Source organism: Callithrix jacchus, chromosome 12 (genome assembly GCF_049354715.1).
Source record: "Callithrix jacchus isolate 240 chromosome 12, calJac240_pri, whole genome shotgun sequence".
Taxonomy (NCBI): domain Eukaryota; kingdom Metazoa; phylum Chordata; class Mammalia; order Primates; family Cebidae; genus Callithrix; species Callithrix jacchus.
In genome coordinates this window covers 86,109,293-86,127,861 of record NC_133513.1, presented here as the reverse complement: position 1 = coordinate 86,127,861, position 18,569 = coordinate 86,109,293, and the positions used below count along the sequence as shown (strand labels likewise).

Here is an 18,569-nt window from a genome sequence, read left to right as displayed (position 1 = left end):
AAGTTTACGCGCACTACCCCCAAATGTTTTTATTTACTATTTTATGTAGCAATAAGAAAAGAGAAATGTGGCAAGCCTCATGGTGTTTACAACTTGCATTAATACAACTAACTCACAAAATGGAGGAAAAGTCTCACTAATAACTAATAACTAATATTTATTTCAAGAGATTGAATGTTAAAAGCCTAACAGCTAATGATGATGTTTCTTTCTCTCTCAGTAAACACGGGAGAAACAGAGGTAGGCTTTGTTCCAACATTTGGACCTTGTTATCTGAATCTTTATGGAAGCCCCAGAGAGTACACAGGATTCCCAGACCCCTATGATGAGCTGAATACTGGAAAGGTCGGTTTCTCCATTAAGGTTGTTATTAATGAGCATTGGTTAATGTGATTATTTCTTCTTATAATGTCTGATCAAGTATTGCAGGATAGAAGTTTCATACTCCCTAAGACTTAGAATGCAAACATAGGAAGAGATTGTGGAGATCATCTCACTGGGGGATGGCCAATGGCCATTTCCCCCAACTTCTATGCTTCTGGTAGACATCAATAATCAGTGCTGGCTCTCCTTCCTAATAAGCCCCTGGGCTTGGTAGACATCAATAATCAATGCTGGCTTTCCTTCCTAATAAGCCCCTAGGCTTGGTAGACATCAGTAATCAATGCTGGCTCTCTTTCCTAGTAGCCCTTGGGCTGCCTTGGAATTCTTCTCAACATCATATTTTGGGAATCTACCCAGCACTAGGCAGTGACATGCCCGCCTGAAACCCCTTGCTACTCTTAATCTGATCAATACTTTCATTTCATAGATGAAGACATGCAAACCCAGAGATGGGCAGTGTTCTTTTTACCACAACAGCAGCCAAATGTCTTTTAGGTATCTCCCAAGGCTCAAGAAAGGGACCGAGCGAGAGAGAAAAAGCCCTGAGAGGGGAAAGGTGAAAGACTGGCTTTGGAGGTGGGGGCCCTCCCTTCCTCCCCAGAAGGTTCTATTGCCAGCACTGCTGGGTATGGTAGGAGGAGTATCTACTCTTCATCCGCATGCTCAGTTGTACCCTGAACATCTTCCTCCTTTACTTCCTGGCTATTCTGAGACTTGCCCTTGTTGCCAACATGGCTGCCTCCCTATTCTGAGAAGAGGAGAAAAGCAGCTAGGTTAACACCGATAAATGCAGAGCTTCCCCACTGAAGTATGGTGAGGGAGACTTTGAGCCTCATCCATCCCCACCTCCCAGCCTCTGCAATCTCATCCACCTCTACCTCCCAGCCTCTGCAATCTCATCCACCCCCACCTCCCAGCCTCTGCAATCTCATCCACCTCTACCTCCCAGCCTCTGCAATCTCATCCACCTCTACCTCCCAGCCTCTGCAATCTCATCCACCCCCACCTCCCAGCCTCTGCAATCTCATCCACCTCTACCTCCCAGCCTCTGCAATCTCATCCACCCCCACCTCCCAGCCTCTGCAATCTCATCCACCTCTACCTCCCAGCCTCTGCAATCTCATCCACCTCTACCTCCCAGCCTCTGCAATCTCATCCACCCCCACCTCCCAGCCTCTGCAATCTCATCCACCTCTACCTCCCAGCCTCTGCAATCTCATCCACCCCCACCTCCCAGCCTCTGCAATCTCATCCACCTCTACCTCCCAGCCTCTGCAATCTCATCCACCTCTACCTCCCAGCCTCTGCAATCTCATCCACCTCTACCTCCCAGCCTCTGCAATCTCATCCACCCCCACCTCCCAGCCTCTGCAATCTCATCCACCCCCACCTCCCAGCCTCTGCAATCTCATCCATCCCCACCTCCCAGCCTCTGCAATCTCATCCACCTCTACCTCCCAGCCTCTGCAATCTCATCCACCCCCACCTCCCAGCCTCTGCAATCTCATCCACCTCTACCTCCCAGCCTCTGCAATCTCATCCACCTCTACCTCCCAGCCTCTGCAATCTCATCCACCCCCACCTCCCAGCCTCTGCAATCTCATCCACCTCTACCTCCCAGCCTCTGCAATCTCATCCACCCCCACCTCCCAGCCTCTGCAATCTCATCCACCTCTACCTCCCAGCCTCTGCAATCTCATCCACCTCTACCTCCCAGCCTCTGCAATCTCATCCACCCCCACCTCCCAGCCTCTGCAATCTCATCCACCTCTACCTCCCAGCCTCTGCAATCTCATCCACCCCCACCTCCCAGCCTCTGCAATCTCATCCACCCCCACCTCCCAGCCTCTGCAATCTCATCCACCCCCACCTCCCAGCCTCTGCAATCTCATCCAACCCCACCTCCCAGCCTCTGCAATCTCATCCACCCCCACCTCCCAGCCTCTGCAATCTCATCCAACCCCACCTCCCAGCCTCTGCAATCTCATCCACCTCTACCTCCCAGCCTCTGCAATCTCATCCACCTCTACCTCCCAGCCTCTGCAATCTCATCCACCTCTACCTCCCAGCCTCTGCAATCTCATCCACCTCCACCTCCCAGCCTCTGCAATCTCATCCACCCCCACCTCCCAGCCTCTGCAATCTCATCCACCCCCACCTCCCAGCCTCTGCAATCTCATCCACCCCCACCTCCCAGCCTCTGCAATCTCATCCACCCCCACCTCCCAGCCTCTGCAATCTCATCCACCCCCACCTCCCAGCCTCTGCAATCTCATCCACCTCTACCTCCCAGCCTCTGCAATCTCATCCACCCCCACCTCCCAGCCTCTGCAATCTCATCCAACCCCACCTCCCAGCCTCTGCAAACTCCTTCTGGAGCTAGAGCATGGTGTGAAGGCCTCTGACCTTGGTCATAGCTAAGATCTTTTTCAGCCCTGGCATCCCAAGGTACTCTCTGAGATCTGTCCTAAAGCCAATGGCTCTTCTTTCCAACACCAGAGACCTGAATCCACCTGGGAGAGTGGCCGACAGATTGATTTTGAAAGTTAGGGCCATGGGAAGGAGAAACTGTGTTGTATTAGCCTGACTAGAGACACAGAATGCTTTTTGCTGTTGCTGCCTGGAGGAATAATCCTGGGTTATTGCCTTTCAGGGGGAAGGAGTTGCCTACAGAGGCAGGATCTTGGTTGAATTAACCACTTTTCTTGAGAAGACACCACCAGATAAAAAGCTTGAGCCCATTTCCAATGATGACCTGCTGGTTGTTGAGGTAAATGTTAGAGTGTGAATAATGCATGGTACAGAAAAGGGGACCTTCAGGGGCTGAAGGGGCAGCTGGGGGAGTAGGAGGGCAACCCAGCTCACAACAAATGCCCTCATCTGGATGCTTCTACAACAGCCCTATAAGGATTGCTTCATCCCTTGAGATGTTAATACCCTACTGAAAACTGGCAAGAGCACTGCTACCCAAAAACTGAATGAGCTGTTCGCCAACTGGTGTTGGGGGTCATGGGGAAGTGGTCATCACAGCCGCTTCTTGGTGGCACCAAGAGGTATAGCTGCCACCACTACTCATTTCCATTTGAGTGGGCTTCCCAGCTTGGGAGGGGAGGTGTGCTGAGGGCCCACATTGCAATGGCTGTGAACCCCGCTTCCTCCTTGAAGACAGGAAATCTTCCCGGTTGACTTCCCCGACCATATCTGAGAGGCCCAGGTCGATGCCCTTGTGTTCCACAAATCTGAGTTGTTTGCCGGCGCAGCCAGCTTACTGATGCCCTCCAGGCTGGGTTGCAAATCACCTCCAGGACCCCAGCTGCCCCAGGCTGCTGCTGCCCTCCGTTCTAAGCACCCAAGACAGGCCCCGCCCTACTTTCCCCACTCTACAGCAGAAACCAAACCGCAACTTTTAAAAAGCTTTCACTTTCCGTTTTTGGGATAAAAATAGGAAAATACAGTAAAATGGGTGACAGAGTGGTTGTGAAATGCAGCAATTCTCAGAGCTCATGGGATCAGACCAGTGTTCTGGGACCCTGAGAGTCAGCCTTCATGTCTACTCACAGCCTGACTCCTTGTGGCAGGCTGGGTTCTCCGTGCTCTACCCACGCTCCCATAGTGCCCATCTTCATCTGAATCCAGGCCCAACTGCCATGAGTTCTCCCTCGAGCCAGGGCCTTCTCCCTCCAGTCATCTGATGTCTGCCCGTTACATCTGCACCCTTTGCAGGATGATCGTTGGGGAGACTAGCCACGCCCTTTAACAGAAACTCTCCCTTCTTTCCCAGAGCAATGTGGCCTTGCTCACTGACCCCCAGAAGACAGCTATATTAGGAGGTTAGCATCCAAAGCTGTTTGTTCTGGAATCCTCAGGCTTCACGTGTTTGGAACATCCATGGTCCAGTGCTTGAGCCCCACTGATTTCATTCCCGTCTCCTCCTTTGACAGGGAAGTCTCCACCCCTCTCTCTGAGACTTCCCTCTCTCCACCCTACAGCCTCAGGAAGGAACCTAGCATCACCATAGCAGCAAGCCACGGGGCATCCATGTCACTTCACACGTGGAAAAGAAATAGTTCTTCCCCACAAATTATTACAGCAAAGATGATCATTTGTTTTGTTTTTTTACTAGAGAGACAGAACCAAAAGTCAAGAAGGTCCTGGTCATCATCTTTCTATCTATTCCACAATATTATCCACTCTGTAATCTAGGAATTGCAATAGATATGAGGACAAGTTAAGAAAAGGAAAAAAGAGGGAGGGAGAGTGTGAAAAGGGGGTGGTTTGTATGCTATTTACAGCCAGTATCATGCAAGAGAATAGCCAGAAACCACTTGGAGGCTTCTGCACAGACACATGGTGGTTTCTGACTTGAGTAGTTACAGATTGGAGTTGGCTCTTGAAATGTTGGTTGGAATTCAGGGTTAGGCAGAAACGCCAACATGGACCTTCAACTATCGTGGTTCCTCTGTATTTTGTTCCATCACCAGAATGTAATTTAAGTCCATGCTGCTTCTCTTTTCTTAAACAACCATAGCTGGGGAGAAGGAGAAAGAGGCCCAACAAAATACTTAAACACTTTATTAACTTGATTGAAAAACAAAATTAGTTTTCTTCACTGCAAATAGTTAAACACACATAGGCAAAGAAGCTTATTAGTTTAGTGTAAAAGCAAAAAATAAAAAGAGTAAACAATATATGTTGCCCACAGTATACATCAACAGAATAAAGGCAGCTTTCTATTGACTGGTAAACAAAACAGAATTCATTTTTTTTGCTCTAAATAATTAAACACAGAGAGCAAAATAGCTCATCTTTTCTATTAAATAAATTTAATAAAATCAAAACTGGGGCCAGGTGCAGTGGCTCATGCCTGTAATCCCAGGACTTTGGGAGACTGAGGTGGTTAAATCACCTGAGGTCAGAATTTGACCAAATGCTGAAACCCCATCTCTACTAAAAAATACAAAAAATAACAGGGCCTGGTGGTGGGTGCCTATAATCCCGGCTGCTCAGGAGGCTGAGGCAGGAGAATTGCTTGAACCTGGGAGGAGGAGGCTGCAGTGAGCTGAGATCGCATCATTGCACTCCAGCCTGGGCAACAGAGCAAAACTTCACCTCAATAAATAAATAAATAAATAAAATCAAAAGTGGAAAGAAGCCAAAATGTTAAAAACCTTGCAGAATTATAGAATAGGAGAGGAATGGGGATTCTGAAAATGTCACCATACTCACAGCCACCAGACACCCAAAGAGAGAGTGAAGTTAGCAGATCTGTGCACCTGCCAGAAGGGCTTAATGAATGTAGTCAACCTACAACATGATCGTGACCCTTGTCTGTCCCACAGAGGTCCTCTGTTCTCGGTTGTGTGCAGCTAACAAAACTTTTTGGTAGAGCTAAAGAGACTGAAACAAATGGGCAACTTGGTTGCCAAAGAGCCAAGTTTCTAAAGCAGAGCTGACCTATCAAGACCTAGTGAAGAGAGGCCACAGTGCAGGGGGGATGCAGCAGGTTCAGCCTGACCACTTCCCCAGTAGGAATCAGGCACATACAAGAAGATCAAGAGTTGCCAACCTAGTGTTACTCTAATACCTGCTGGCTTCTTGAACCTCTGCCTGCCACTCAAGGACTCTGTTTTTTTGGTCTCCAGGATCTGGAGTCTGTTCTTGGACCACTTTCTCTCTGCTCCCCTTTCCCCAGTCTCCTTAATATGACCGAATGTATTTCAGGAGCATTCTATGCCTTGCATTCTCTTTCCTACTCAACTACAATCTCCCATTGGTCTGGTCCACATGAAGGGCTCAAAAATACTGCTAGAAATAGTCCCTTCAGGTTCTTCCACCTGCTCCATCAGGAGTTAGCTTCCTTTAGTAAACACACTGAAGGTGGCATGCTGGGCAGTCTTCATTGGTACCTGATCTCCTTGTCACTGACCTTTAATGTCCCATGCCCTGTGTGTCCACAGCCACTTTCTTTGTCTTTCTTTTTTTTTTTTTTTTTTGAGATGAAGTCTCGCTCTGTCACCAGGCTGAAATGCAATGGTGCGATCTCGACTCACTGCAACCTCTGACACCCTGGTTCAAACAATTCTCCTGCCTCAGCCTCCTTAGTAGCTGGGATTACAGACACATGCTACCATGCCCAGCTAATTTTTGTATTTTTAGTAGAGATGGGGTTTCACCATGTTGGCCAGGATGATCTTAATCTCCTGACTTCATGATCCACCCACCTTGGCCTCCCAAAGTGTTGGGATGACAGGCGTGAGCCACCGCACCCAGCCCAAAGCCGCTTTCAAAAACTCTTTGCCCTTATCGGTATCTTACTTGACAGAAATCACCTCCTTTTCCACATCGACTGCTGAAGCTCTACCTTATATCGCCTCATCTACAGGGTGTGCTAGTCACTGATGATCAGAAAGAGCCCCAAAGCCCTACCCCCACCTGAGTCCAATAGACTACAATTTATGTGCTTTAATTTTCTCATGTCATAGGCAGTCTTATCCCAGGCTCTGCACTTCTCTGGTGGTGTTCCTTCCTCTCTCTGCCTCTCTGTGTCCTGAGGGCAGAGAGGAAGTGGGAAAGGTCTGTGGGAGCAGCAGAATTCTCAGCTGCCTGAATCCAGGGTAGCCTGGCTCTGGGGCAGGTGAGCAGATGGTAGGGAGCTTCTCCTGCAGCACAGTGATCCAGGGAGCTGCTCTATCTTCAGCGGTTTGCTCACATTGTGTCCCCTCTCTCCTGGGAAATGTGCTGATGACCAGAAGCCCAGACTATTGCTTTTAGGGCTCAGACTCACTAGGGCAAGGGTCCTATCAGGGATTCTGTGGGTCATTTTGCAAGCCCTGCATGAGAGCACCCAGGGAGTTTTAAAGGAATCCTAGCTATGTGGAGGCCTCTGGGGGGAGCCGGCCCAGCCAGAGCATCATCCTGTAGTTCCCGTCCCACCTCCGAGCCTCCCCATGAACCTTCTCCATCCTGGCTTAACAGATGCCTCTGGCTTAAATACTGGTCATTTTCTCCTGGGCCCTGACACAGACCACAAATTCTGTTTCCTATTTTTAGCTCCTTCCCTTTTCTCCTATCATCCTAGGTGGTTTACAAAGAAGAAGTTGTACTGTATATAGTTCTGACTAATCCAAATAACTTCCTGCTTTTTACATTTTGACATAATTCAAACTCAAACTCAGAATTTCCACATCATTCTGGACTGTGGGTAGTCCAGGGGGCTTAGTTGTGGGTAGTTAAGCAGAGCTCTTGGCAAGCAGCATCCACCCCTAATCCCCCTCTACCAAGGTGACAGTGGACTCAGCTGGGGAGGCTTTTAAACTCACAATGCCCAGGTGGAAGCTTCCTCAGGCAGCTCAGGTTGCAAACCAATGTTTTAGAAAGACTTTTTAGAAAGATTGAGGCTTAGAGGGGATTTGACAAAACCCTATTGGAAGGTTCTATTACACCATGTCAAAAATTCCCTTAACCCAAATGGGGATTCTGTGACAGAAGGATGTCCAGGAGTTCAAGACCACGAGCTTCAGTCACTGTCAGAAGTTCTTAAAACAGTTCTCAAAAATTTAAAAATTCCAGCTGGGCACAGTGGCTCATGCTTGTAATCCCAGCACTTTGGGAGGCCGAGGCCCATGGATCACTTGAGGTCAGGAGTTAGAGACAAGCCTAGCCAACACAATGAAACCCCATGTCTACTAAAAATACAAAGATGAGTGGAGCATGGTGGCTCATGCCTGTGATTCTAGGTACTCGGGAGGCTGAGGCAGGAGAATCTCTTGAACCCTGGAGGTGGAGGTGGCAGTAAGCCAAGATCATGTGTGCCACTACACTCCAGCCTGGGTGACAGAGCAAGACTCCATCTCAAAAAAAAAAAAAAAACAATTTAAAATTCCACTTCTGGGTAGAGACCTAAAAGAATTGAAAGCAGAGGCTGGGTACCAACAGGGTTCTAGAAGAGACACAGGAGGTAGACAGTATTGCATGGCAGAACCCGTAGGACATAATGAAATACAGCACTCTAAACCATTGTATAGTTCTTTGACAAAAGAAGGCAAAGTGCTTGAAGATCTGTGGGGATATGACTCATAATGAAGGAGATATGCCAGCTGAGCAAGGCTTTGGGGCAGGATATAGAGTCGAGATTTTCTGTGCCTGTGAAGGAAGGCCGGAAGGGCTCACGGTCGTTTCTGCTAGGCTGACAGGTACTCAGTGTAATTACTGTTGGCCCTGTCTTCAACTCTTTCGGTAAACCAGTAATTTCAAAAGAAAAGAAGAAGGAAAGGAAGATTTGATTTCCATTTTGATTTAAAATAAATTTACCTAATTTCACTTATTTTTATTTATATCTGACATTAAAATCTTTATTGTTATTTCCGATTAGAAAATTAATACTTTAGCCAGGTGCAGTGGCACACACCTGTAGTCACAGCTACTCGGGAGGCTGAGGCTAGAGGATCACTTGAGCCCAAGAGGTTGAAGCTGCAGTGAGCAGTGATCATGCCATTTCACTCCAACCTAGGCGACAGCATAAGACTCTGTCTCAAAAAAAAAGGGGGGAAATTTAATACTTCATTCAAAATAGTTTAAAATGTATACGTTAGAAAGTAAAGTTTGCCATAATCTTTCAACCTTCTTTAACATAACTACTGTTAACAATTTGAGTTATATTCTTCCAAACCTTTTTCATGAATATGACAATATTAAAATATCTGTTTAACAGATTTAATTAAAATATACTTTTTTTTTTTTTTTTAAGACAGGAATCTCGCTCTGTCACCCAGGCTGGAGTGCAGTGACATGATCTTGGCTCACTGCAACCTCTGCTTCCTGGGTTCAAGTGACTCTTGTGCCTTAGCCTCCAGAGTGGCTGGAGGTGCACTATAGGTGCACGCCACCATGCCCAGATAATTTTTGTATTTTTAGTAGAGACGGGGTTTGACCATGTTGGCCAGGCTGGTTTTGAACTCCTGACTTCAAGTGATCCACCCACCTTGGCCTCCCAAAGTGCTGGCACAAAGCCACTGCATACAGCCCCAAAATATACTGGGTTTTCATGGTTGCACATATGGATCTATTTAAGTCTTTTTATGAACTTTCGTTCGATTTTATGGATGTAATGTAATTTGTTTAACAAGTGGCCTATGGAAAGATTTGTATTATTTTCATTTTATCCCCTTCATTTTAATTAATGCAGCAAGGAACATCCTAGTGCTTCTATCTTTGCTCACTTGTATGAGTACAAGAGGAACTGCTGGGTCCAAGAACATTCTCCCCTGCCATTTAATTCAGCACTAATTATTAGGTTTAGAATTGCATCTCCTAGAAATCCACATATAAATAAGGACAAAAGATCTTTCACTGAACCTTATGTCTACTCATGCTTTATAGAAATACCAGCGACGGCGGAAGTACAGCCTGTCTGCTGTGTTTCATTCAGCCACCATGTTGCAAGATGTGGGTGAGGCCATTCAGTTTGAAGTCAGCATTGGGAACTATGGCAACAAGTTTGACACCACCTGTAAGCCTTTGGCATCCACAACTCAATACAGCCGTGCTGTATTTGATGGTAAGACTGGCACTAACCATTCTCTCCTCTGCACGTTTACAGTGGGTGCACAACAGGACCAGAAGCATGCACTATTTCCTCCCTCTGGCCCCAATCTCCCCAGCCTATGGTTAATGGAAAGCAAAAGGTTTAATGAGGAAGAGAGTGTGTTTGGGGTTCAGGCACCTTCAAGGCTGGTCAAACCCATGAAGCCGCAGGTCCCATTGCCAGAGGCTAAGCCCCAATGCCACCCTCGCCCCACTCTGCTTTAACGCTGGTTTTGCCATGTAAAACTCCAAGAGGGCCACTGGGCTAAGTACTGAGCTCTGCAAAGCAGCTCCTAACTCTACCAAGCCCCAAATCCTTCTTAGATTGAGTAGTTGAAGTGAATGGGACTGTGGCTCAGGTACTGGAAAATCATGCTTCTGATTTACTCTGTCACTCACCAGCCTGTGACCTTAACCATGTCACTTAATTCTGACCCTCAGTTTCTTCATCTTCTCTGGAGTTGATGTGAGGATTAAATAGCTATATTTGAACAAAGATGGGTGAGAAATGGTCCCTGCTTTTAAGGAGCTTACATTCTAGTGTATAAAATAAATCATAATAGATAGCAAAGTATGAGAACTTCCAATAAAACTGTCAACAAATGCTTTGAGAGTTACAGAGAAGGGAGAGAGGAATACTGATCAAATTTCCCAGCAGTATTGCCAGAGTTTCAACTTAATTTTTAAAGCAGTTTTAAAATCTAAGACATCCTGGAAAACATCAGCTAACAATTCTTGATCACAGTAAAGCCTTCAAAGAACAGAAAATTATTTTCTTTTGCCCCACTTCCAACAAAAACCTTTATTTAGAATAACAGTTTTTAGGAACGAACATGTTCAGTCTAGCCTCCTATGCCATCTGTATTTTCTGCTACCATGTTTGGAAACCTTCTTTGATGTTCAAATGCATGGCCCTAAATCACTGAAAGATTCTGAGACTGCCGTGCTCCATTTACTAGGGTATCTTAGAGAAAATTTCGGAACAGACTGAATGAAAAAGAGCTTCCTAATCTTCAGTGGCTTAATTGAGTCAAACTAAAGAACCAGACCTCCTCAAGCTATTCCCTAGGCCTGTGGATTAATCAGCAGCTGAGTCTGCACATCTTTTTAATAAACATGCCATTTTAAGTGTTCAATGTTCACTGATCCCCAATGTTTTATACCAGGGAACTTCTATTACTACTTGCCTTGGGCCCACACCAAGCCAGTTGTTACCCTGACTTCATACTGGGAGGATATTAGTCATCGCCTGGATGCTGTGAACATTCTCCTAGTTATGGCAGAACGGCTGGTAAGTTCCTCTTTTTCTGCATTTCCTTTTCTCCAAGCGGGGTGAGCTAGGTATTAGTTAGGATGCAGGCCAGGCCACTGTAACACAAGACAGTGCTCAATACAGTAAGAACAATGACTCTAGGAACAGTGGCGGTAGATGGTCCAAAGTTAGTATGGAGGTTCAGTGGTGTTGGGGACCCAGGCTCTTACCCCCTATTTGCTCTGCCATCACTGAGGAGTTATCAGTGTCTGCATGGTAGAGGCAGCTCACTACTACATCAGTGGGAAGAAGATGACACAGCCCTTTCCCTTGAAGGGAAAGATCCAGAAGTCATACTCTTAATTTCTAGTCACTTCCCACTGGCCAGAATCCAGTCATACAGCCACATGTTACTCCAGGGAAGTTGGAAAAATGTATACTCTTATGCCTGGGCAGGCATATGCCCAGATAAAAGCTTTCTTACTGTGGAAGAGGGGAGGATGAGAAAGGCAGGAGTGGGGTAGAGCAGGAACTCATAGTTTCTCCCATAATTTTTGTGTGGACAATGGTTCATTCCAACAGCAATAGGAAACTCCTAGAACTTTGCATTGGAAATCTCCACTGCAGGAAGAGATAGCTTAGAGGAGCCAGTGTCTGACATATTCTGCTCTTGCTGCAGACTAGAGGAACTTCTTCAGTTTGGAGATTGGGGATTTCCTTTGGTGAAAACTGCATATACGTGATATCTGTGATTATCCGTCTAGCTGACACTGGTTAACTAGATTGGTGAGGAGAAGAGGGACATATTTGGGATATTTCTAATTAAGTGAAAAATACTAAGTTGCTTGGGCCAGGTACAGTGGCTCAGGCCTGTAATCCCAGCATTTTGGGAGGCCAAGGTGGACAGATCATTTGAGGTCAGGAGTTAGAGACCAGCCTGGCACAGCATGGTAAAAACCTGTCTCTACTAAAAACACAAAAGAAATTAGCTGGGCATAGTGGTGTGAGCCTGTCATCCCAGCAACTAGGAGGCTGAGGCAGGAGAATTGCTTAAACCGAGAGACAGAGGTTGCAGTGAGTCAAGATGGCGCCATTGCACCCCAGCCTGGGCAGAGTGAGTCTCTGTCTAAAAAAAAAAAAATACTAAATTACTCCTGTCAGGTAGTGGTAAAATCCATCTGGCATTGATGTTTTGATTTCCAAATTATATTAATATTAATATTTTAAACATCTAATCTCTACCATGGCTGGACCAAAATATACGGGGTTTCAGGAGTATACTTGATCTAAAACTCTATGGCAAAATCTGAAATATTCTTTTCTATTATAAAGGCAATCTGGGAAGATAATTATAGGTTTAAATTGACTTAATCATAACTGTCCCTAAAATAAAGTTGCAATTGATAATGCAATGTACATCTCAAAGGCATTGGTGGAGAATTAATTGCACCTGTATTATAATTATGTTTGAGATGTTCTTCAACAATTTTCATCTTGGTTCTTCTTTTTTTCTGGAGTCTTGCTCTGTCCCCCAGGCTGGAGTGCAAGGGTGTGATCTCAGCTCACTGCAACCTCCGCCTCCCAGGTTCAAGCGATTCTCCTGCTTCAGCTCCCGAGTAGCTGGGATTACAGGTGCCCACCACCACACCTGGCTACTTTTTGTATTTTTAGTAGAGATGGGGTTTCACCACATTGGCCAGGCTGGTTTTGAACTCCTGACCCCAGGTAATCCACCCACTTCAGCCTCCCAAAGTGCTGGGATTACAGGTGTGTGCCAACACACCTGGCCCATCCTTGTTCTTCTTATTAGCTCTCTCCACTGACTAAGCTGCCTAATCTGGACAGGATGGTGGCTTTCCTTGGTTAGGACTTTTGACACTCATGGTAGGCTCTCCCTCAACTTCTCTGTTGGCAGATGCTCAGTGGGATAGAACCATGTGTTCTGGGCTTATCTTGTTCTCTCTCTGCCCCAGCCTATTGCCATTTCTTCAAGCAGCCCTGTTTCCTTTTAGTGGGGAATAGCATTTTAGAAACAAGATCTGAGTACTAGAGTGCTCACCACTACTGAAATATCATTGCTTCTAGGCCTTCTCGGCAAATGAATTTGCACACACACACACACATATATGTGTATTTCCATATCTATCAATATATTAAAAGCCATGACTTCATAAAGATACTTCCAGTTCCAGCCCAATACTACAAGGTTATTCTAGTCCTTCCTGTTTCTGTAACTTTCTTCTCCAACAGTGAGAAATCTGGCCTTCGTTATCCTCAATATATTTGCTCCTTTGTTCAATCCTAAAATCTGTAGATAAATCACTATGAAAAATAAACCTACTAATTAGAGTTCAACATGTTTATGGGTTTCTTGTTTTTTGGTTTTGTTTTATGCCTTTTAACAAATGGTATATGGTCAAAATATTGTGTTCCAAAGTTACTTGGGTTAGTTTAGTGTAATTATGTTATTTGTCTGAAATATAATTGGGTTTTATTTCTGGTTATATTCCACTTTAGGGTTCCCTCTCCTATCTTTGCTGGTTTCATTTTGTTTGTTTTATGAATATATAAAAATATTTACATGGTTTCAAAGGTTAAACTGTATGAAAAGGTATAATGGCATAATGAACAATTATCGATTATTTTCTCTCCTTTCAAATTCTTCAGCAATCAAATATATCAGCTCTAAAATCAGGGATACAAAGTAAAATTCCTGCAAACCAGCTGGCTGAATTGTGGTTGAAGCTGATAGATGAAGTTATAGAAGACACAAGGTACAGTCACCTTATCTCAAAATTTTCATCCATGCTCTCCTCCCTGAAATTCTGACTGTAACGCCTGTAAAATCGTTTCTAGTGTTTGTCTAAAAAGTGATTTTGAGTTATCCAGCCTTCGTAAAAGCCCTCACTGGGAGGAGTGCCTGAATCACCACCAGGAATAGTTCCACTTTCTGATTTGGTGCCAGTTCTAAAGTAGCCTAGGGAGGCTGAGGCCCCACTCCAGAAAACACGTCCCAGACAGCTTCAGGCAAGAGACGGGGAGGGGTGGAAGAGGCAAGCCCGAGCCTCTGCTTCCCATCAACCCACAGATGACCCCTCCCCTGGAGAAGAGTGACTTCTGGCTCCCATGGAGAATGGGATCTGGGGTGGAGCGTCGATTTCACCATTCGGAACAATATCTCTAATTCATAACATATTTTTAGAAACAGCCTTTTTACTTGCTCTTTTACTGAGTGTCTAATGAACAATGTGGCCAAGCCTCCGTTAGGCGAAATCAGTAGATTTGACTGGAACCAGAGGACGTTTCATAACTGTGACTTGGAGAAACAGCTCAGATCTTGTAGCAGATGGAAATCAAAGGGAAAAGTGATTCATTCCAAACTCATTTTAAATATTGGCTAATAAAGCAGTGGACAGGGAAGTTCCGAAAGAAAAGCATATTGAATGCTTTCCACAAGCAGAAAGGCCTTTATTCCCCAGGCTGAGCTAACGCCCTAAGTCGCCCTGTCTTCTTGTGCCGCCTAGTGGTTTAGCCAGGTAATTGAAACGTAGCCAAAATCAAAGCAATGCTGAGGCGCTTGTTTAAATTCCAAATGTTAGCGCTGGGTCCTCAGGGATCATGTCCTTCAGTCTCCTTATCTTGTAAATGAGAAACAGAGGATCAAAGAGGTGAAATGACACATGTGATCCCCAGAGCTGGGTTTGCCAACTCAGCCCATCTTCCTGCACCGTATTCCACAGTCAGCATCTGTTTGTCCAGGACCCCAAGTGTGACTTTTGAACTAACAGCTTCCAGATAGCTTTTTGCCTCAAAGAATCACTCTGGGGACTTAACCCTTCAAATCCAATGCCATAGTTATTTACTAAACCAGGCTGGGCGTGGTGGCTCACGCCTGCAATCCCAGCACTTCGGGAGGCCAAGGTGGGTGGATCACCGGAGGTCAGACATTCAAGACCAGCTGATCAACATGGAGAAACCCCATCTGTACTAAAAATACAAAAATTAACCAGGCGTGGTGCGCAAGCCTATAATCCTAGCTACTCAGGAGGCTGAGGCAAGGAGAATCGCTTAAACCCGGGAGGCAGAGGTTGCAGTGAGGTGAGATCGCGCCATTGTAGTTCTGTCTGTGCAACAAGAGCAAAACACCGTCTCAAAAAAAGAAAAAAGATTTGCAGAGCAAGTCACAGTCATCTATTTATATTTCTGATGTCAGCTGGTTTTGAGGAATCAAATTGGAATCGTTTTAAACCTTATATAACAGGAAATTCAGTGTTTAAGGGAAGTTGTGCTAGGATTTTCTTCATTGAAGAATTGGGTGAAATTCAAGTGAGTGGAAATTCTAGGTAGGGACACTGTGAATGGAGCTTCCTGAAACTGGTGAAAACCTCACCCTGTGTCCCACCAGATACCATGGTGGGAGGGAAGGCCTGGCAGCAGAAAGCTAATTCTGGCCCTAGCTCAGCCGCTCTCAGTAATCCTTGGGGGTCTCATCACAACACATCCAGGCTGTCATACTGAATGGGGATTCGGCCTACACAGGTGGTTCATAGCCTTTCTGGAGTTCACGGGCCCCTTTGAGAATCTGATGAGATGATGATGATGATAGAGATGATGAGATGATGATGAGGATGGCAACATTATTTAGACGTTGCAATGCAACTATTCCAAATGTTCTCCATATATCAACTCCTTTCCTTCTCACAACAGCCCTAAAACGTATGTCCCACATTTGAAAATAGGAGGACAAGAAAGTAAGTGGCTGGTCACAACAATAGAACTAGTAAAGAATGGAGCCACAGTTAGTGCCCAGGTCACTGGCTTCAAAGCCTATCTTCTTCTTCATTATATCACACTACACATGGACACAGACAGACACAGCTTTCTTTATAAGTTCCAGAGTTTCACAGACCTTCTAAGACTCACCCGTAGACTGCTTAGAGGCCCAGGATTCCCTAAGTCAAGAATGCTTCAGCTAAATGGTCTCTAATCTCCCTCCTCTTCCATCATTTTGTGGGTCTGTAAAATTATTTAGGAAGCAAAAGGTGGGAAAGCCAGTTCCTCTCAGCGGCCACTGTTTCCATGTTCTTTCCAGTGACTCCTTGGGCCATTGTTAAACCATAAGGCCTTAAATAGCTTTGGGATTTAAATCTCCCTGAATGCCTTGTGAAAATTAAGAGACTGGCAGGTCTGCTCTGGCAATGCCAGATACATTCAACTCCAGCATCAACCAGGCAACGCTTGTAGATTGAGTTAAGAGGTTTGTAAGATGGAAATCAAACATAAATGTATTGGACAGTTCTGAAGCCTAAAATTAGGTTAGTCTTCAAATTCTGTTTCTTTTTCTTTATTTCTTCCTTTTTCTAGATATACACTGCCTCTCACAGAAGGAAAAGCCAATGTCACAGTTCTCGATACTCAGATCCGAAAGCTGCGGTCCAGATCTCTCTCCCAAATACATGAGGCAGCTGTGAGGATGAGGTCGGAAGCCACAGATGTGAAGTCCACACTGGCAGAAATTGAGGACTGGCTTGATAAATTAATGCAGCTGACCGAAGAGGTAGGACTTTTAAACTATGCAACCATCACCTAATATGGAAGAAGGGCTCTGCAAAATGGCACCAAGAATAGGGGTGGTAGAAGGAGAATCGACTACGTTATCTGGGATATTGAGCAGATCTGACAGATTGTAAAAATCAAGGAGTAACTGGGCTGAGAATGCTAATGGATGAATGTTATTGAAATCAGGGCCAGGGAAGAATTTTGAGTTGGTGATCTTGGAAATGTCTTCAAAAGTGGACAAATCATTATCATTTTCATGGTACTTCGGAGAATATTTTGAATGATCTTTGTAGTACAGAGGATTAAAATGTCAGCTTTGGCTGGGGTTCGGAAGACCTGAATTTGAATCCTAGTTCTACCATGTATAACACTGGGCAGGTTATTCAACCTCTCTGAGCTTCAGTTTCCCCATCTGTAAAATTGAGAAACATTGCGCTTACTACTTAGCCTCGTTGTGTGAAGATTTAAAGATGATGGGTGTAAGGGCTCAGCACAGTTGAGGGCACACAGTAAGCACTGGATAAATGCTGGCTACCACTAACCTCGCTGAACTGGAAGAATGAGGAAGTAAGGAGACTCCTCCTGTCTCTCAGAAATCAGAGGGTTGGGTAGGTAGTCACGTATTTGTGGGTAGAAATACTCCTGAAAAAGCACCCAGGATTATAGGTAATTTAATTTTCTACTTTGTATGCTTTGGTACTCTCACTGTTCTATAGTGGACTTAGAAGAAGGAGCTTTTTACACCAGTGTGTGCCAATAGGGACATTTGGATATCCAGCCCTGAAAGCTGGATTATCTCCTTTATAATCAGAAAAAAAAAAGTTTTTGAAAATGAAATTAATATTTCAGATTTGGCAAATGTTGGATGGTGAGCCAGAGACTCTGTGTCCTGTAAAATACATGAAATCTGTAACCCTTTGACTGCTGCTGGTGGCTTTCTTCAAATGATGCTTGAGATAAGATGGAATATTTCCTAAGATGCCTCCCAGAGCAGAAAAGGAGGGGCTTTTCCAGGCAAGGCTGCCCCTCTGCTTCTCACCCTTCCCTTTGGCCGGCCTTAGCCTGCCTCCCGGCCCTGCAAACTCACAGTACAGTTCTAGAAGATGGGAGCTCAGGAATTTGAGACAGAGCCCTAACCAAGGATTCTTTGCAAAATGAATCTCTGAGGGTCCAGTATGCAACGTCTTCAGTCCCTCTCTCCCCATCTTTTTTTTTTTTTCTTTTTTTGAGTTGGAATCTCACTCTGTCACCTAGGCTGGAGTGCAATGGCATGATCTCGGCTTACTGCAGCTTCTGCCTCCCGGGTTCAAGCGATTCTTCTGCCTCAGCCTCCTGAATGGCTGGGACTACAGGTGCATGCCACCACAGCTGGCTAATTTTATTTTTAGTAGAAATGGCATTTCTCCATGTTGGTCAGGCTGACCTCGAACCCCTGACCTCATGATCCACCCGCCTCAGCCTCCCGAAGTGCTGGGATTACAAGTGTGAGCCACTGTGCCTGACTCCCTCTCCATCTAAACTAACTATGGATGTGCTTCCTCTTCCATCCGATGCTGGTGACCAGCCACAGAACAGCATGCCTGACATCATCATCTGGATGATCCGGGGAGAGAAGAGACTGGCCTATGCACGAATTCCCGCGCATCAGGTCTTATACTCCACCAGTGGTGAGAATGCATCTGGAAAATACTGTGGAAAAACCCAAACCATCTTTCTCAAGGTACATGTCTTCACGTGTCATGTGAAACACACTAAATGTAAAAGCTGTATTCCTGAGAACGGGCTGCTTTGC

The 18,569-nt window shown here is 45.5% G+C and overlaps 1 protein-coding gene across 5 annotated transcripts in view; it reads left to right on the top strand.

Moving 5' to 3' along the window:
• Positions 1–18,569, top strand: part of MYOF (myoferlin) — a 188,578-nt gene that overhangs the window by 97,864 nt on the left and 72,145 nt on the right. For all 5 annotated transcript variants that reach the window (XM_002756412.7, XM_009009984.5, XM_078346062.1 and 2 more), the window contains 7 exons: positions 221–345; positions 3,038–3,154; positions 9,763–9,940; positions 11,133–11,257; positions 13,886–13,992; positions 16,583–16,775; positions 18,342–18,497. In XM_002756412.7, coding sequence (XP_002756458.3) covers positions 221–345; positions 3,038–3,154; positions 9,763–9,940; positions 11,133–11,257; positions 13,886–13,992; positions 16,583–16,775; positions 18,342–18,497 — 1,001 coding nt within the window. The remainder of the gene's footprint in view (positions 1–220; positions 346–3,037; positions 3,155–9,762; positions 9,941–11,132; positions 11,258–13,885; positions 13,993–16,582; positions 16,776–18,341; positions 18,498–18,569) is intronic.